General features: G+C 38.1%; 2 protein-coding genes across 3 annotated transcripts in view; both read left to right on the forward strand.

Annotated features, from left to right (window-relative positions):
• Positions 1–4538: 4538 nt before the first annotated feature.
• LOC307268019 (C-X-C motif chemokine 9-like) lies at positions 4539–6049 on the forward strand. Its single transcript, XM_080050525.1, has 4 exons — positions 4539–4655; positions 5248–5377; positions 5474–5551; positions 5746–6049. Exons 1-4 carry the CDS (start codon positions 4601–4603, stop codon positions 5834–5836), a joined length of 354 nt encoding a protein of 117 aa, XP_079906651.1. The 5' UTR covers positions 4539–4600; the 3' UTR covers positions 5837–6049.
• A 5617-nt stretch (positions 6050–11666) lies between these two features.
• Positions 11667–21011, forward strand: part of LOC307257789 (phosphatidylinositol 4-phosphate 5-kinase-like protein 1) — an 11608-nt gene continuing 2263 nt past the window's right edge. Inside the window, exons 1-9 of one of the 2 annotated variants that reach the window (XM_080037108.1) lie at positions 11667–11794; positions 14828–15016; positions 15963–16013; positions 16442–16596; positions 16906–17030; positions 18826–18860; positions 18965–19020; positions 19502–19620; positions 20466–20628. In XM_080037108.1, the coding sequence (XP_079893234.1) occupies positions 14828–15016; positions 15963–16013; positions 16442–16596; positions 16906–17030; positions 18826–18860; positions 18965–19020; positions 19502–19620; positions 20466–20628 (893 nt within the window). In that variant the 5' untranslated portion in view covers positions 11667–11794. The remainder of the gene's footprint in view (positions 11795–14827; positions 15017–15962; positions 16014–16441; positions 16597–16905; positions 17031–18825; positions 18861–18964; positions 19021–19501; positions 19621–20465; positions 20629–21011) is intronic. The other variant, XM_080037109.1, reaches the window with a different exon arrangement.

Genomic DNA, 21011 nt, shown 5'->3' on the forward strand with positions numbered 1-21011 from the left:
GTACAATGAAACATGGTCTTGTCCAAGATTCCAGCGAGAATTCTGTTTTTCTTTGTGAAGTTTGTGAGGCCGTTTGACCAGAGGCAACACCAGTGATTCTGGGGCCCTGTGAAAAGAAACCCCCTTTTGCCCCAGCACCACAGAACATGCCAACCCTGTGCAACTGCTGTAACTGTTTCAACTCTCCTGTAGGCCGACACTTACATATGATATCAATTGACAGTGAGCTGTGGAAATATATTTTTTTTATTGTGGTTATTTAAAAAAGGATTTTTCTTTTTGTTTTGTCCTTATAATATATATTTTAAATCCTACAGACCCCCATGCAATTATGACAACTGACACTCAACACAGTGATGCTCACCTTGTGCAGTTGGGAGTAGGGCTGGTTCATGTGGGGAGTAGGGCTGGTTCATGTGGGGAGTAGGGCTGGTTCATGTGGGGTTGGGAGTAGGGCTGGTTCATGTGGGGAGTAGGGCTGGTTCATGTGCAGTTGGGAGTAGGGCTGGTTCATGTGGGGTTGAGTGGACGGGGATAACAGGATTAGTATGAATGGCTCACTAAGGTTACCTGCTCCTGGGGGCACCGTACTGGCTGACCCTGCGCTGAAGTGTGGGGACTTGATGTACCTTCTGTAAATTGACTAATAAAGAAACTTAACTTAAACTATTAAAGGTGGAGTCAGCAAAATCTGGAGAACGCTTGTTGTCAAAATCAGTGAATATCTCCTCACGATCTGCTACCTGTCTGTACTGTGTGTGGGCTGATCATGAAATATGGTGTTAATACACAGCCTAAGCCATGTAAACAAAGGGTTAGTAAACAAAGGGGCCCAGTAGCTAACAACGTGAGCGCACACACAATGATATTAGGTTATCAATGATAGGGAGCAGAAGTAGCCTATTTGACTGTGCACAAATCAATCAGTTACTACCAGTCACAGACATGGTTTCAGACAGCATTGGTGAATGTTCAGTAGATGGTCTGTAACAGACACAATCCTCCACAGGCACTAATAACAGTTATTTCTTCTAAACCAAGGAAATGAAAGAAAATCCCATTTGTGCTGAGCAGGCTTAATCCCAACTCTGTAATATGAGGGAATTCCCCAAATGAGACAGTCAACAGGATGTGCCTAATATGGACATCATGTGTGGACTGACTGCATTATAGATAGATAGATAGATAGATAGATAGATAGATAGATAGATAGATAGATAGATAGATAGATAGATAGATAGATAGATAGATAGATAGATAGATAGATAGATAGATAGATAGATAGATAGATAGATAGATAGATAGATAGATAGATAGATAGATAGATAGATAGATAGATAGATTGATTGATTGATTGATTTCATTGCTGATCAGCATGAAAGATTTTTTTATTTATTTTTTACCAAAGGAAACACTGGCCTTTGCATCTAATTGGCATTATTTCGTTAGCAAACAATCTCAAAATATATTCAGTCAAGAATTGACTTTAAAGATGGATATGTATACTCTGGCTCAGTGGAAAGTTTTCCCAAACAGCAGATTTCCAATGAAGTAGCCTGATTCCTCAGTAAGTACCTCTTTGTGTTTCCTCATATGCTGCTTCCATGTTCTGAACAGGAACCCTGTCAGCATGGTTTCCCTTCTTTATATTTGAAGTATACTGTAGCTGTAAGAATGACAAAGAAATGGAATGAAGAATTGAAACATACACACTGAGCTTGATCCTTAAGGCTCAGTAGATAGACAGGTTTTCCTTTGGTCAAAAACAGGAAGACAGGTCACACCCTTTTATTATACTGTCTATGGTCACACCATGCTAAACTGAGAGCTCAGCTCAGAGAGGGAGCAAGCATACTATGATTAATGTACATTAATGTAAGGCATAGACACCTTAAGGTGTTAGCACAGTAGAGACAATAGACCAGACTGTTTAAAAAACGTTTTACTTAGTGGGAATAGATATAACAGAGTCAAAAATACAACACACAAGACAGGAAAATACTTTGGATGACACAATAGGGAAATTAATGCCATGGTGAGTGAGAGATAAGTGTGTGTGTGTGTGTGTGTGTGTGTGTGTGTGTGTGTGTGTGTGTGTGTGTGTGTGTGCATGTAGAGAAAGGTAGAAGAACATCTGAATATGGTGATAACTGCTTAGATATGTCACAGGATTGTTAAAACAGTAACAACTAATCTATTAGTTTTTAAAGGAAGACAATGGATAATATAAATAAACAAATTAATAGATGATTGATAAACTATATTAAAAGTAAAAATATGTGTCTGTCTGTGTGTGGTGACAAATAATTAAAGAAAGTAACTCTATATCATCCCATGGCTATGATGGTGATCGTAATTGAAGAGAAAAATAGAAATACACGAATAGATTAAAAAAAAAATATATATGTATATAGGGGAGAACGGGGGAATCTGTGGCATCGGGTAATGTGAGCCACCCCCTGTATCTAGGCAACAGAAAAAAAATGTGGTCATGTGAGATATATGTTTTCAAGCCCCTTTCATTTCCCCATGGCCCTGAAAGAGAGGACCTCATGGTGCTGTGGTAAGCATGTTTTTTTCACCAAAATAGGTTTTTCTTGCTGTCAACTTAACCAACTGTTGTGCCAAAGCAAATGTATTCACGTAGAACAACTTCTATCATACGTGTTGATGAACTACCAACATATAAAAACCATGTGATGATATTAGCCAAAGATTAGCCTGAAATGCTAAGAGAGGTAGTTTTTTCTCAAATTGTGGTGGTGGGGGAAAGTGAGCCAAATTCTGTGGGGGAAAGTGAGACACAGACACTGTCTCACTTTCCCCCACCATGAGGCACAAGTTAAGTTTAGTCTTAAACATATTTTAATGTAATATTACACAACATATGTTTTATTTTAATATCATAAACATTGTAGAAAAGCCATCATGCCAAGGAACTACACCAGGAAGACGACCTGGGGCAACCACACGGAAAGAGCACCTTCTCATCTTTCCCTGTAACCTCCAGGGCTGGAATGTAGAGTAGGCCTAGTTGTAGAGTATGACAGGCTGATTTTATAATCCAGTTGGGTCTTCTCCTGTGTTCTGAGTCCCAGGCTGTTCTCGCTGGTTCTGATTTTCCTATGCTTTGACCCCCAGACACAAGCTGGCTCTAAGGGTCCTGTGTTCTGACCCCCAGACTGTGTTCTAATCTAACTGGTTCTATCTTTCATTTGAATCTTATTAAAACCTTTTGAATTATAATATGTTGTATTTGATTTTGTTCAGAGTTACTTTCAAGCGTTTAGAAAATTTGCTTTGCTTAATTGACCAAACCCCATCATCATTTTACTAGTCCGACATTAGTTCTGGAATGTGTGGCTAGCTTTCAGGATTCTAACTGTTACAATATGTGTTGTTATGGTAGTTTCAGAGTGGAAAAAGTAAGTGGATCAGTTTACCCCCTTGATTTTTCTGGTCTGTCTCAGTTTACCCCACAGCTGGGGTAAAGTGAGCCACATGACAACTTTTTTTAAAACAATCATATTTTCACTGCCCTTTGTCTTGAAAAAATTCTGCTAATGCCCATTTCTAGGAAACATCCTGAATCAATGGGAAATGTGTAAATTTGAGTGATAAATCATTTTAGCTCGCTTAGAGGGGAGCAAATGTAAAAAGTGGCTCAGATTACCCCGTTCTCCCCTATATATATATATATATATATATATATATATATATATATATATATATATATATAATATAATCTATACATGCAGACATAGTAAGACAATAGACAGTACACTCATGAGCACAGTAGTGATGATATGTTATGTATGTGACTGTGTGACTGAGTTGATAAGATATGTAAATGGATATGATATTATAAATATATGTATATATATAGTAAAACCACAGAATGAGTAGTCATGATTTTCAGGAACATGTATTTTGTATCTATTTTAATCTTCATTTTTTAAATACACATGGTTATCCCTTTTGTACATCATCTGTATGTGTTCACCTTGTTGAAGCGCCACTTGGTTTGAACTGCTTTAACTCTGTCGTCCAATAATCATTCACTTTCCTTTACTGTGAAAAAAAATGAATGGTCTTATTAAACTGACATGTTCTCCAAACAGAATCAAAACGTAAAAATGTAAATCAAATAAGATGCTCACTTGAATTTGTTTTTCTTTTAGGACAGATATCCCAGATGATTTGATGACTTTGGTTATCACTTTATTTAAATACAAAAAATTCAAAAAATATCAGTAAAATAATTTAATTTTTTTCATGTTCACAGTATCACAAAGAATCCATTCTGCATCTGAAATGATTATGTGAGCCAAAGGTTCAGGACGAGAAGTGTCTGTGATTCTGAGAAACAGGCATTTAGGAGGAAAAGGGAAGGGGAAATGAAAGAGAAAGTCACCAGGAAAGAGAAAGCATTGTGTGTGTGTGTGTGTGTGTGTGTGTGTGTGTGTGTGTGTGTGTGTGTGTGTGTGTTCATTCTACAGTATAAAAGAGGCTGTTCCTCTGAGCTGTACACCATCAGGAGTCATCCCACTGAACAGACACACAGTGCAGAGTGAACCAGAAGCCCTCTACAGTCTCCACTATGAATCCAGCTCTCATGGTCTCTCTCTCCTGCCTGCTCATCCTCTCTGTTCAAGGTACTGTTAACACTTTAACTTTCTCATTGCTCCTTTAATCATCTTAATGTATTCACCTTGCTGTATGGAAATATGATTTGTTCGGCTGTGAGTGTTTTGCGTCATTAGGATTTTCAGTAACACTCTACAATAAGGGTAGGCTACATTAATGAACTGCTAGTTAATGCTTAGTAAATGCTTAATAAGAATCAAGTAAGCATTAACTAACTGTATATGTTTAGTTAATGCTTAACCAAGCCTTTGTTTACTAAGCATAGTTAATGCCTAACCAACATTACTACATTAACTAACATTGAGCATTAATATCATAAGCATTGATTAAAAGTTCATTTATATACCCTTATTGTAAAGTATTACCAGATTCACCAAAGAAACCAACACCAAACTGTCAATCCTTTGAATTGGATTCAATTTTAGCTCCAAACTTTTTAGTTATCTTTGCTTGCAATTTAGATTTTAAAGCTGCCTTGATCTTCAGTCAACAGGTTCCATGTTGAATGTCAGGCTGCATTCCATTTCCTTCTTACCTTCTCCACAGTCTGTGTAAAGATGGTGAGCAGGTTATAATGAGTTGACTCTCTGTGTCCCACAGGTCACCATGACAACACATCTAGTAGGTGCAAGTGTTCAAACAATTATATTGGAAGGTTCCACCCCAAGATCATGAAGGGAGAACCAGTGGTCCACCTCCCCAGTATCTTCTGTCAACGGACAGAGATCATGTGAGTAACTGAAGTCAATGAAGTCATATTGACTGATGGCTCATTCTTATGATTTTCTCAGTTCCTCTCTGACACACATCTCTCTCTCTCCTCTAGTATAACAACAGCAGCAGATAAGGAAAAGTGTGTCAATCCACAGTCACCCATCGGAGAACGCATTGTGAGAAACTGGAAGTAAGTTTAGCCGGACATCAATCTATTACAGTATCCTATTTCACTTGCATTGCTGATGACTGCTGCTGTAATTGTTAATGTGCATATGACAAATACACCATCATGAATCTTGAAAACATAAGCCAGTGTTGGTGCTGTATATACTGTGAGTGATGCTCTTTGCTCTGAACTAACAGTGTGCTATGTTGATTCAGACTCAGACAGAATGGAGCAGTGAGGACCACAGCTTCCAGTCAGGGAAACACTGTGGACTCCAGCAGTCTCCACAGCACATCCAAGCTGTAGGCCTCTTCCACTGCACTGAAGAGCACACACACTGTTCATACACAATGACTAGCTCATCAGCATTGCCTTTTGTCATGTAAATACAATGAGATGGTAAATAGTTCTCTGTCTTCTGTTCTTTTAACTTAAGTTGTCTTCACGTGTACTGTATATATCTAGGAACAAATCTGTTTTTATATTTTTAATTACCTAAATAAAAGCCATCTGATTGGACCTTCTGTGCGGCTGTGTTTTGTATGGACCTCTTTGATGTGTACATACTACAAAGTGAACCTTGGCTTCCCTCCACCAGGCAATGTAATGTGTTCACAATGAGAGACGTGTTGTAACCCAGCTGTTTGATTGGCTGTCTGGAGTATTAGTGAGGTCCAACACTGAAGCTGATAGGGTGATAGGGTCTGGCTCACAGTCAGCGTTCCACGTTTTTCTAAAGATGTTGGGCGTGGTTGAGGTCAGGGAAAGTCTTTCCACATTGTTGAGATAGGCAAGAATAATGCAACTTTTCATTGCACATATCTTGGTCTTAGGTGAATGGGAAATGTATATTTCTTGTTTTCGTATGGAAAAGTATGATATTTTGAATAAGACCGGCAAGGTAACGAGTGACCTTTAATATTAAGGTAGAATCACTAAAAGTGTTGTATACAAGTTTTTATCCTGAAATATGTACATAATTGTGAATTCCTAAGGCCTCTCTGAAAAGGCATGCCTGGGCTTGTCCTGGGACAGGTCAGGGGTGAGAGAGACAATGGGGGGCCTTGAGCTGGACACACACACCCTCATCTTTCCCCCATCCTCTCCCCCCTAAAACACACACCCACTCTCTCTGTCTCAGACTATATAAAGCCAGGGTTTTGAGCAAGAAGGTCTGCTGGTTTTTGGGGAAGTCTTGACTGTTCCACTTTTTTGTCCTTTCAGCATGGACGAAAGACTTAGAAGAAAAACTCAAAAGAAAAACTGAATCTTTTTGAGTGCAAAATACTTTGAAAAATTGAGGGCTGTTCATTTTGTTCTAGAGAAGGGGGTGAAGCTCTGAACCAATTCTTCTTTTTTCTGAGAAGATTGGTAAGGAAACATTTGGGTTACTAATAGGAATTAATTGGTGAACCAGGAATGCGGAATGGCATCGAGTTGAAGTTTTGAGCTGTTGTGACCAACTTTTCCTGACTCTTTGTGTCGCAAAATCACCATTGTTATAAGAGTTTGAAGATATTCAAATTAATATGACTTTGGTGAAAGCTCGGCCATCAACTCAGAGAATATTTAAAGTTGTGTAAACGGTGGATAAACTTTTATACTTGATAGCGCTCCGAATAGGATCTCTTTTGGATCAACAAGGTTTTAAAGCTGTGGAACCAACTTTTTCCTGACTCTTTGTGTCGCAAAATCACCATTGTTATAAGAGTTTGAAGAAATTCTAATTTATATGACTTTGGTGAAAGCTCGGCCATCAACTCAGAGAATATTTAAAGTTGTGTAAACAGTGGACAAACTTTGAAATTTAAAGAAGAGAACTCATGAACTAAATTCAATGTGAACAAATTACATAAAACAAATAAGCTAAGTCTTATACTTCCCTACATATATTAACCACATTAATGGGAGTGTAGGTACTTATTTTCCTTTCTTTCATTTTATTTTATCTTGTCTTTCTATATAGTGAACGTATAATCTTTTTATATTGGTTGAATAAAATTTCTTGAAAACTTTACAAATCCTGTGCCTGATTTTTAGTTTAGAGTTGGGAACAAGGACCTAATTAGGGTTTTTCTTTAAAGAGATCGAGGCGCTCCTGAGGTAAGCAATTCAAACCTACACTACGGCAACACCACTGATAAGAGAATACACATCCCATAACACACACCTTGAAATAGGAGGGAATTGCATTTATCTACTGGCCTAGTTCATCCAGGTGTATGAATTAAGTGAGGACAAGCGGTTAGTCTTTTGAAGTCAGGGGTAATGTCCACCAGAATAATTAAAACCTATTATCCAATCTCCTCCTTATTCTAAAAATTATCTTGGAAAAAGGTCTGAAATCTGGATTTAACCTAGGATAAATTAGAAGTGGAATTGTATGTGTCATTAGGGGACAACACAGGGGGAGATCTGGAGATAGGCAGGAGTCAAAGGGTCACATGCTTTAAACCAGAGCCTTTAAGGCCAGGACACACCAGTCCGACTTGTTCCGACTATGCAAAAAATGGAGTTGGCCGTTTCAGGAAGCTCCAGTCTTCCCGTCGCGGCCAAAGAACACACCGAGTCGACTGCTTATTTTCCGTACGCTCTGCGCTTGCGCGGGACGTAATGTCTCCACAACAGCAGGCGGCGCTAATCTGTATTGTGGCCCGAAAAAATACGAAAGCCGGAAATGATGGGACAGCTCTCTAGAGCATAAACATAGATATAAATACGTATTTATATTTATGGACCATAAGAGCACAATTTTTAGCAGAGAGTGTCGAGCATGGTGTCGAGCAGTCAACAAGGGTTGATGCATGTGAGTACTCTCAAAACGAAACGAACAAACACATTAAAACGATGGCTAGCTGTTGTTAGCTGTTTGTGCTACCCGCCTCACTTCCGGGCTTCACTGATTCGCTAGCCCTCCACCAATCAAATTGCTCCAAATGAAAGACGGTCGGTCCAATCGGCGGCCGACAGGCTCAAAACAAGCCCGACGACCTCTACGTCGGCCGACGTCACGGCACACACCAAACAGATTCGTCTTTTTTTTTGACGACGGCGATTATCGGGCTGGTGTGTCCTGGCCTTTAAGGTAATAAAAGGTGTGAAGGTTTTTGGTGAAAAGTAAAACCTTTTGGGAACTGTGTGAATCGGCTTTGGTCCTTCTAGTCATGTAGAGGGGTGAGTGTCAAGGAACACAGTCTACTTTATAGTGGAACAGGTTTATTCAAGGAACAAATAGACTTGGCGGGCTATATAGTATACATGGAAACGTCCTGATATTAATTCAGGGGTGTTTAATCTGGTGAAGGGAATACCGGCATATTCATTAACATTACATTACATTTAGCTGACGCTTTTATCCAAAGCGACTTCCATTAAAGCAGCTACGAGTAACATTTAAATATCTTTTAAACAGCCTCATGTTTCCTCTGATAATCATAAATTACCTTTAACAGCAAACGAGACCATCAGTGCAAAGAAAGACGTTTTATATAGCTTTTATTACTGCGTTTGGTCTGGTCGCACACCAAGTCCGATTTTCGGTTCGCGCGTGCAGGCTCTATAGTCACATATCCGTATTGGTCGCAGATTTCAGTGTAGTGCAGCAACACGATTTGAGAAGCCTATCCCTCCAGGTGAGGGAAGGGGAGCGGGAGCCTTGTTTGAGACAGTTATTTGTTGTCATAATGACTGATAATGGGGCTGAACCATCAAAGAAAAAAAAGAGAATGCAATGAAGAAAAGCTAAAAGGGAGAGTGATATAGCCTATGGGCGGGACGAGGCCGTTGCCAAGCAACGTGTATACAATTTCACAAGAGCGAAACTAGACTGCAGTGTTTACTCCTAAATGAATGAGCGGTTGGTACTAACACAAAGTTTGCTTTGCTTCACCATCATCAGATAACCATTATCTGAAATAGTCATTATTTACATCAACAACACAAACACATTACCTCATCGTGATCCATACTAACTGCCGTCTCTCGTTCATTCGCTTTCTGTGAGGACACGTAATCTTTCAGCTCCGTGAGAGAGAGTAGTTAGGTGACACTGCTGCATCAACTCATTGCAATCAGGTGTGTGTAGCACTGACTGGCATTAGTTGATGCAGTGTCAAAACCACTCTCACAGAGCTGAAAAAAGTCCTCACACTTTCAACACACGGACATGCACTATATTGCGCCCTTCTCAGTTCACACTCGCACGCCTGGCACGAGCTAGAAAACAGCTTTGCGACAGCGGGCGTCGTAAAAATACTACCGCTTTTGTCCAAAGGGGACGCCAACGTGCCATGTTACTCGTAGTGGCTTTAAGTATGATAGGAAAAATATTTAGTTTCTCCCAATTCTTGTGGTCATATTTAGTATGCTTAAAAATACCCAGATGTCTACTACATCCGGTGGAGCATTTTAGTGTTGAAATCAGCAGCATGCTATTTGGGCAATTCTGACCCACAATCAGAGCACTACATGAAATCCCACTGTGTAGCAAAAAGAGGTCAGTTTGCAAACAAATGTGTTGATGATTAATTGAATCTGCATTGCTGCATCTGCAAGGACTTACTTTTACATATGTTTGCGATTATCTCACCACATTCTGAGGGAAAATAGTTGTTTTAAGAAGTACTGAACTGGAGTTGGTCAAACAGGTTTGTTGAATGCAGTGAGTTTCTTTGCTCACACGTTGTAGGTATAGAGTGCTGATTTGACATAGAATTCCACAGTGTAATGCAGACATAGGATTCAGGATTTATATGGTGAAGGTTTTAGAATGAACCTCACAACAAAACACCGGATAACAATGCATAGTGAAGTCCTACATGTGTAATTACATCTTAAAGGAATACTTCAACCATACGGAACCTGCGTTCTATCATTATAAAATCACTATTATAATATAATGAATGAGGTTTTTCTTTCCTCAGTCTTCCCTCAGTCTTCCCTTGGCCCAGCTGTCCTGTTAATCCTGACCCTTACTGTGATGTCACAAGAAGGAAAATGTAGGGTTAGACAGTGAGACCATAAAACACTCTTTCTGCCTTTTCTCAGGCTAGGATGATCCGATTTAATTTTTTTTTGCACATTTATACTAAATAGGATCTCCGAGTTCAATACACCTTCATATTCCAACCGGTGAAGTAGGTCTTTAATGTCTACACTTCACTCTTACATTGAAACATCTAGGCTTACATTTGACAGTCAGCAATTTTGGAACTGGTTTTCTGAACTGAAAACTAAGGAATATCAAAGGGTTAGGCACGTTAACAAGTTAAGAGATGTTTTATATTCCACACAAACAAATTAGATTTACCATTACATTGGTATTCAATCATGTTTATTATTGTGAAACACCTATTCATATGACCATGTCTGGTATATGTAGGAATGAATAGACCCATAGAAATGTATAATCATAATGAAGGAGAATAATAAAATACAAATGATCATATAGGATACTGCTTGGCAATGTTGTTTGACCTATTCTATAAGGCGGCGTATCTTTAAATATATTTGCGTGTGAGTGGAAGGACTGGAGTGGACTGGCATGTTTTAAGACTTGCAATGGCCTTACAATAGATTCCACTTTTACATTTCATTTCTACAATGGCTGAAAACGTTGACAAGATGTCAAATGTTTTCTCCCTTATTGTTAACAACGGTAGACAACATACCATTCATGTATCTGAGTGGCACACGGACATGGAATTAGTACCACCAAGCCCATTTCTAATTTTTTTAAACCATCCCTGCGTTCCAACACCCATACTTCTCTACTATTTAGTATGCCAGAAAAAGATTCAGGATGTCCCAATACATGCACGTACATTGTAGTATGCTGAAAATACATAAATGCCCCACTAACTCCAATAGCATTTTGCAGTATTCTTGACATTTCTTGACATAATGAAAAAAAAACTTCCTTATCTGATTTTTTGTTCTCTCCTGTGGCCCTAAAACTCTTCTGTACTATGTAGTGTAGTAAAAAGAAAAAGTATGTGATTTGGAATGCAGGGACTCTCTGTATTTGGTTGGTTGCTCTCCTCAGGCCAGGGGTTTCCTCCTTGTAGCTCTGATGCCACACACCCTTTCTGATGCATGGGGCACACCCTGCACAGCTTGCTCAACCTGCCTGGAATGTGTACAATGGGAGGGAACATTACACACACACAAAGACAAGGCTCACCTCAAAGCAAGCTTTATGCAAAGACAAATCGTGTGAGTCATTTTTCGGTGTTTCAAGGCACATAGACTGAGAGAGAACTCAAGGTAAGAGCTATACATTTAGTATTAATCTTTAGCAACAACAAGTCTGGCTGTTTTTAATGGTTGGTTCATGTTTGGTTTGTTTGTACAACCACATATGTAATGTAGTTATGGCCGCACTGCTACAAATACACGCTGTATGGAAATAGCCTTTTTTTAAATATGAATCATAATGTTCTCCTTATAGCCATATACTATACACATTCATAAGACTGGATTATCCAAGATATATGTGTAATAAGCAAATAATAACCATATCTGATATTGATACAACACTGCTTATCTTTGTTTCTTTGTGTACTTGAGTCCATTATGCATGCTTATACTGTTCACCACTCACACTGTCAGACAGACCCATAGTGGCATCAAACCAGATTAAGTCATGTTAATATGTATTCCTCATGCCATTGTTCCGACATTTAGGTTGAGATACCATGTAGAGAGAGATACATTGTTCTGTCGAGTCATACACTCCGCCCCCACACTCACCTGAATGTCACTCTTCAGCATCAGCTGACATCAGCTGGATATGGATGTCCGTAAACAGGGACTGTAAGGTTCCTTTTAGAAAGACTGCCTTCAGCCATAATGCATCTATATGCTTTAATCTATTAAAGGTAGTGCATTATGGAACACACTACCCCCAACTATAAGGGAACAATAAAATAAAATAAAATAAAATAAAATAAAATAAAATAAAATAAAATAAAATAAAATAAAATAAAATAAAATAAAATAAAATAAAATAAAATAAAATTAAATAAAATTAAATTAAATTAAATTAAATTAAATTAAATTAAATTAAAATAATTAAAATAAATAAACGTGCCGTCACTCAAGGTCCAGCACGCCCCTGGGCACTGGAGTATAACAGTGTGTGAGACACTGCAGGAAGGCCACATGGATAGAATGGATGTAATGTGTGTTGTTGGGACAGACATTAGAACAACCCCAGTATCTAACTCTGCTCTTCATCTGCATTTCTCTGGAGATCTGCTTTGTGACGTGGATTTCGCCCCGTTGGTGTTCAGCAAGGATGCTACATAACGTGAATAGGTCTAAAAATGAATCACTTGTGAATTAGGATTTTTAGGATACAATATCTTGTTGTTTGTATGCCACTGCGCCGGTGGGGTTATCCGTACATCCATTTTTGTGAACCCAATATCTCGTGAACGCTTTGAGGGATTTTCTTCAAACTTTGCACACATGTCCACTCTTTGGAGGTGATGGGTCAAAGTCATGAACACAATATGAACTGATCACATGTTTGGAGGTGATGGGTCAAAGTCATGAACACAATATGAACTGATCACATGTTTGGAGGTGATGGGTCAAAGTCATGAACACAATATCTCAAAAACACTTTGAGGGATTTTCTTTTGGAACTGAAATTTTGGGATCAAATTTGCACAAACTTACAATATGATTAGAAGGATAAACTGATTACATTTTGGAGGAAGTCTCATGATTTATGATTTTCGGGATTTTCTGCAAAGTTGGCACACATGTCGACTCACAGATGTACATTTGTGGAAATAGAAAGTCCCATAGAATGTGTTTGTGTGCATACCTTGTGTATTCATTCGTATTGCACCAGTTGTACAGTAGTGCATTTAGTCATTTTTAAAACATGTTTGCAAAGAAGTCAGTTGTTGGAGTGAATTGTAGATATTTTCTATTTTGTTGATGGGAATCCGTGCAGCATAATGAATTTTGATTGGATATCCTTCAATTTTCTAACAAATGACAGTAGGGGATGTTATAGTGGTCGATGCTTTGTTAAGCTATATGTATGTATATGTGGGCTGGACCTTCCTTATGATACACTTAAACAATACACCTATTACGTTTAACGGTCTAGATCTATCTGTGAAAGTCCTCTAATCCTCCCTATAGGCTTTTGGATTTTCCAGTAAACATTTGTGAACACAGAGTCTAATATATTGAAGCAGGTAAGTGAAGGCTGACCTGGGATCAGAGGAAAAACATGTTCGTTAACACTTTATAATAACTATCCGTTGTAACTCGTTAATAGATCATTAGTAAACTCTTAATTAATGATTATTAATGATTAGTGTTTGTTAGCAGTTTGTTAAGGATTTATAACAATGGTAGATAGTTAATATCTTAATAATTGAATCAGTTCATCTGGGAGGTAATCCGAGATACCGACGAGGCTGAAATAGGCTATAGACTATACACAGTGCATGGGCAACTGAGGGCAGCCCCATTTTCAAATATTGTTTCAGTTAATCTCGGATTACCTCCCAGATGAACTGATTCAATTATTAAGCTATTAACTATCTACCATTGTTATAAATCCTTAACAAACTGCTAACAAACACTTAACAAATCATTAATAATCATTAATTAAGAGTTTACTAATGATCTATTAACGAGTTACAACGGATAGTTATTATAAAGTGTTACCACATGTTCTGTTTGAATAGGATCAACAAACACCTGATCGCACTAACAATGCTCACATTTTTTATTGTATTTTGCTTAAAATAGTGCTGTAGCTTATGCCTTATACATTTTAGAAATAAATTCCTCTTGGCACACATTACTTTACTTAAAACAACTAAAGTACACACACAATATGCACCAGCCTAATGTCATTCTTTAACATGTTAAAGGTGCACAATGCAGTTTCAGGGGAGGGGGATTTGTTTTCATTTGCAGAGCCTGCAGTTAGTTTACTAAACATATTTACTCTACATGTAATTTGTGGTATTGAATAATTCTATCAGCATGAATCAAAACTAAATTACTTTGAGGCAACTGTATCCAAACGTAAGACCATAATATGTTTGTGAACCAAACTGTGGGCCCTGCTGCTGTAAACAACAACAGTGAAACAGTAACTTTTCAGGAAGCTTTCTAACTTCAAACAGGGATCACATTTTCCTCTGAGGAAAGTTTGTTTATTCAGTTATGAGAATAAACCTTAGAAAATGTTTCACTTCTCTGACACACCCAAAGCAACATAGTGCACCTTTAAAGTGATGTGTGCCTATATTATGTTGACAGATGGCCCAGAGAAAAGCTGCTGGGGCCTCCAGAGCAGCCAGGAGAAGACACTGGTGGCAGCTGAGACAGAGGTGGAGGATGTTAGGAGTGTTTGAGATCAACACAGAGCATGAGTTCTACCCACTGACAGCCAGGATCAAAGAAGGCATACAGACCTCCATTCAGACCACTGCCAATACACAAGGCCAGGTGGACAAGAAGTCAATGGCTGTGTTCGGAAAGCCATACTAACGTCGACTCTTACTCATACTCATTTTGACGTCAATTTGAGTATGCAACGGTTGTGTATGCGAGTTTGGGTAGGCCAGAAATGCCCGGATTAGTAGGCTACTTACTTCCGGGAAGATATTGGGTATGGATCAATTGGATACTTTTCCTACTCAACCGCGTCTTTTCAAACGACAAAGATTTAAATTCTTTTTTTTACAATTCTGCATTTCCTGCACAATACAGGACTGTATATAAAAGTATAGTTCTATATCTAACCTGTGGAGGGCGGTAATACGCTAAACAGCGTCTAAATGGCCGGAATCTTATAAAAAGAAGAATAAATTCTTGATTGCTTGAGTATACTTAGTTCAGTGTGAATGTTTCGACGCACCTCGCATAGGCCTACACAATCGATCTTTAAGTAGACAGTATGTAGTGTATAGTTGTTGAGTATGTAGGAGGGAGGACGTTAGTATGGCTTTCCGAACACAGCCATTGTTTGGTACTGTAGACATTAAAGGAGTCAGCGATTCTGGACAATGTTCGTTGACAAAATCACTTTTTTTCAAAATCAGTGAATATTTCCTCAAAAAACTGATTCCTATCCGTACTGTGAGTGCACTGAAAAATAAAAAAATCTGTATAGTAATACGTAAACATGTTTACAGAGCCTAGGCTGTGTATACTGGTATGTTAACAAAGGGAATGTAAACAAAGGGGGCCCACCGTAAACAGGCATGTTTACAGAGCCTAGGCTGCATGTATTAACACCAGATTTTATTTTCAGCGCACTCACAGTATACAGATAAGACACAGATTGTCAGAGATATTCACTGATTTGACAAAAAGTGATTTTGTCAACAAACATTCAGCAGAATTGCTTACCCTACCTTTAAATATTTACTCCTAAATACTTCTGTTACAGAATACGCTCGCAGAAGGAGATTTTAAGGCAGAGGAAACTCAAGCCCATGAGGTAAAAACACAAACATTATTAGGATCATTTATTTAAAAGTATTGTATTGTAGATTTTATTTGACATGGACATGACAATATCATTGGACGAACCAGATGCATTGTTTTCAGACATAAGCATAAATGCTAGTTTTCAACACCTGTCCACAGGAGGCTTTTTAAAAACAACAAGAAAACTAAACAAGACAGAAACAGGATCAAATACTGATGAGGGAAACACTGATAATTAAAAGAATAAAAAAGCAGTGTACAATAGAGTACAGAGCAGCAATATAATGATAGTCAGATATATACTGTATATACATAAAGTAAAGCAAAGAGATTGCCCCCATTAATACGTTTATTTTTATTCTTAGAATTCCTTTCAAGCAATCTTCACAGCAATCTTCCTACCATGCTGTATAATATAATGTAATCTTTGCCTTCCAGGGGTTTGTCATGCAGACGTTTGCATCCTCAGTGTTTGCTAAAGTGAGGCGTTCACTGGACATCACAGAGGAGGAATATATCAACTCCCTGTGCTCAGACCAATGCTACCTCCAGTTTGTCAGCAACTCCAAGAGCAAGGCAGATTTCTTTGTCACGTGAGTTCCTTAGTTTTGCAGAGCAGGGGCCTTCACATTGCCTAACCCTATTTACCTTCTCTCATCCTACATCTCATCTCAGGGGGTTCATTTACTGTGTGTAGGAATTTATAAAGAATGTTTCAAGATAGGACAAGATATAAATATGTCTTAGGATTCCTCCTTTTTCAGACATGTAAAGTTAATATTATTTGTTTTTTTCCTTGGTTCTTTTAGCTTTAATTGTATTATTTTGATATTTATATTATCCAAATCACGTTCATTCATTGAGCCTTCGTTTGATTCATAAGGTTGTTTTTGCTCATAAAGGAATGACAAGAGATTCTTCTTGAAGACCCAGAGCAAACGTGAGGTCCGCTTTCTCCTGTCCAACCTGAAGGTGTACGTGGAGCACCTGGACAAGTACCCTCACTCACTGATGGTCAGGTTTCTAGGTAAGAAGCCTCTGTTTACTACAGGGCTGTAACCATACACCAACTCACCATGCCATTTCTATCACCATTTTTGATCCACGATTCCATACATTGAGCGTTTTTTTTTCTTCAAATTTGAGAAGCATTTTATTTAAATAACTTTTATAATCACATTTAATGTTAGCCTGGGAATCCAGACCCTTATCTAGAACGACATAGAGTCTGGCCACGATCAATAGACCTTCCAAACTCAAGGAACAGCTCCTACTCGTGCATTTCAAATACCACTGCACATAATTGGATAGCACTACAACCAAACAGAGCAATGAACTAAATGATTTAAGCCCCGTTCGCGGGGATTAACTGTTCAATTAAACTTTTGCCGTGGTCGGTCGGCAAAACAGAACATTCCTCTTACTTGATAATGAAAGATTTGAGTGCTGTCTTGCAAATCGTAAAAGGTCGAGGCCAAAGCAGTCTCAAATTCAAACAACATATCCACAGCCATCTTTGATGTTTACTATCACGGCTTTGACGGCGCATGCAAAGCACTGTCATCATCCGGTTACGTCCGCCCCAGAGCACCATACATAGGGCTCTGGCTCAGATAGAACCAATTGAAACGTAGCTCTAAATTTTCTGACATATTTAATGAGCTCCAACGGAGAGTGTCCAGACCGATTTAATGATAATTTAATGTAACATTCAATAACAAATAACCTGATCAGACTTGAGCACAAAGAACAATATAAGCAAAATGAATAAATAAACGACCAAAGATATAACCTTTCTCTCTTCTCTGTAACAAAATAATACTATAGGTATGAAAATAAAAATAAAAATGATTGAACCGTGCTGTAAATCAAGTCAGAACACAAATTAACACTTAACAGCTTCCTTCAACAAACCTGATTGGTTGATTTAAGACGAGAGTAAATAAAAGATATAAAAAATAAAAAATAACAAAACCCGATTCTGCCTTTTCACACGGCGAGACCGTATCGTGGATCTGTGGATCGCAATTTGGGTTTGGATACGCATATGGTTACAGCCCTACTGTTGAAGAGGTGAAGAGGGTGTGTGGGAGTGTTGCTTTTTTAAGTCAAACTTGAACATAGAATAGTTGTCATCTCCACTGCTGATTAACATGGATCTTCAGGGAGAGAGAGCTGAATGGTGCTACAGGACACAGCAAAGACCATATCGTTAGCCTCATAGCATAATTGCCTAAATCATATTTACTCTACTCTACTTTTACTCTACATCTACTCTACTCTACATCTACTTTACCCTACTTTACCCTACTCTATAACCCTTAAAATATGACTTAGGCAATTATGCTATTAGGCTAACGAAAAGTAGATGTAGAGTAGAGTAGATGTAGAATAGAGTAGATGTAGAGTAAAAGTAGAGTAGAGTAAATATGATTTAGGCAATTATGCTACGAGGCTAACGATATGCAGAGCTGTTTATGAAATGAATTTCTAACTAATGAATCATGTTAACTAGAGGCTTGATTGACTGATTCATCACATCATACTTTCACTTCATCAGAGCAAATGTATTTTACATGTTGGGAAATTAAACAACACAAGATGTTATTCTGTGTAATAAGAGTAAAACACACACAATCAAAGCTATGCATTTTTTTTAAGACAATACAAATTCTATTGTCAACGTGTCACTGTGTTACACAGGACTTTGCAACCTGTGCTTTGGCAGAGTCAGAACCATGGTGTTGAAATAGAACCTAATAAACGACAAATAAATCTCCCTTTTGATTTCACAATGAGTCCCCCTCCTTTCTCTTTTCCAGGTGTCCACATGATTGTTATTCCCAATCAAATGAAGGTATTTGATCAACATAATAATATCTCATTATATCTACTTTACAATATCCTTACAGTAGCACTACCTACAATGCAGTGTTGTCTGTCTGTCTGTCTGTTCTCCAGAAGTACTTCATTGTGATGCAGAGTGTGTTTTACCCTGATGAGAGGATAAACATAAGGTAAAGTATCACACGTTTTTCCAATGTTGAATTGTGTGTCATGGTCTGTCTTTGTCTTGTCTTGTTTTGGTGTTACCCGGGTTTCCTGTTTTATTGACTGTCAGGGTTTCAGGAAAACGACAGACAAGAACCCAATAGCAAGACACAAAACAGTTCAGGTGCAGCAACAAAGTTTAATTGGAAGTGGATGACAAACCAGGTAGTAAAACAGCGTGGCAACAAGTCCAGTTGGGGTAGGCAAAAGGTTAATCCGAAACAAAAGTCCAAAAGACAAGTAGAAACACATTAGGGAAGGGAGCAGTAATCAAACAAGAGGGAAGCTTGACAGGACATGGGGAGGAACAAGACAGACATACCAAAATAGAACAGGAAAGCCGGGTAACACCAAAACAAGACAAGACAAAGACAGACCATGACATTGTGTGTGTATTTCTGATATAATGTATGTGTGTCTATAAGCTGTTAGCGTTGTGTGTCATAGATATGACATTAAAGGCTGTGAGGTTGGTAGATGGGCTAACCCAGACACTGACTCAGAGGGGAAACAAGTCATCAAGGTGCTGAAGGACAATAACTTTGAAGGGCAGAACATTGCATTAGGTAAGTGTCAAGATTCATGATGGTGTATTTGTCATATGCACATTAACAATTACAGCAGCAGTCATCAGCAAGGAAATTCTTAAGTCCCAGGCTCCTCTCAACAATGTGATATAGAAATAAAACACAAGTGAAGAGAGCAACACCTGAGACACAAATAAACACAACAGTAGAGCAAGGACACAGTGCAGATAACAGTAGAGATAAGGTGAGCCATAGAAATATAAAGTAGAGTGTAAAATAAAGTTCAATTAACTGTAGATGAAATAGAATAATGGAAATAAAAATAATAATAATAATAATACAAATAATAATAATAATAATAACTGTAGTGAAATAGGATACTTTTACATGTAAAAGAATGATGTTAAATATAATACAAATACAATATGGTGTCTCTCTTCTGCATTCATATGCCTTATGCTGCTGTTGAACCATTAAAGTGAAATCTTTCAGCTGCAGGACTGAATTGATCCACATGCAATTGGCTTAAAAGCATGCTGCTAAATGTGCTCAATGTAAATGCATCTATAGATTGTAATTAAATAAGTTTGAAGATAGTCATGAAGAGCTGGAAGACTTGTATATATATTTTACGTGTCTTTTGTTGAGTATATGTGTACTGATGGATGTGTGTTTTGTGTAGGCCTATGCATATGTGTGTGGATGTACATATATATATTATTTATCATTATTGTTTATTTTTTTTGTTGTTGATTTTTTATTAATTTAAGTTGTTTACATTAAAAAAAGATTTGTAAGATGTTGTAAATGTAAAACATAACTCTCAGACTAATATATGATCCTAAAGTATAACTAAATGTAAATGCTTGTTTGTTTCTTTGCAGATGAAAAGAAGTCCTGGTTTGACCGTCAGGTGGAGGTGGACACGGCCTTCCTCCAGAGGCTGAATGTGTTGGACTACAGCCTGCTGCTGGCTCACCAACCTCTGCACCGCGACGAGCTCCAAGGCAAACGCTCCCTGGCTAACCTGGTCATACGCACCACAAAGTATGGCTCTCGTCCATGAGAAATGAATAGGGGGAACAAATGTAGCTAATTCACAATTTCAATGCCTTTATTGTGAAACTACTACATTTTGCGCTGTGTACCAACGCACCTATTACACATTTAACTGTGAGACTGCATGGGTTGGGCTCTCATATTTCAAATAATGTCCTAGTGTTGGTCGTCTGCTTGTCGAACAAGTCAATTATAGAAAGAAACTTTTCACTAAACTCTTGAACGGCTTTCTTAAAGACCTACTTCACCGGTGGAAATATGAAGGTGTATTGAACTCTGAGATCCTATGTAGTATAAATGTGCAAAAAGAAAATTGAAATCGGTTCATCCTAGCCTGAGAAAAAGGCAGAAAGATTGTTTTATGGTCTCAA

Source organism: Ammodytes marinus (genome assembly GCF_949987685.1).
Source record: "Ammodytes marinus genome assembly, chromosome: 2".
Lineage (NCBI taxonomy): Eukaryota > Metazoa > Chordata > Actinopteri > Uranoscopiformes > Ammodytidae > Ammodytes > Ammodytes marinus.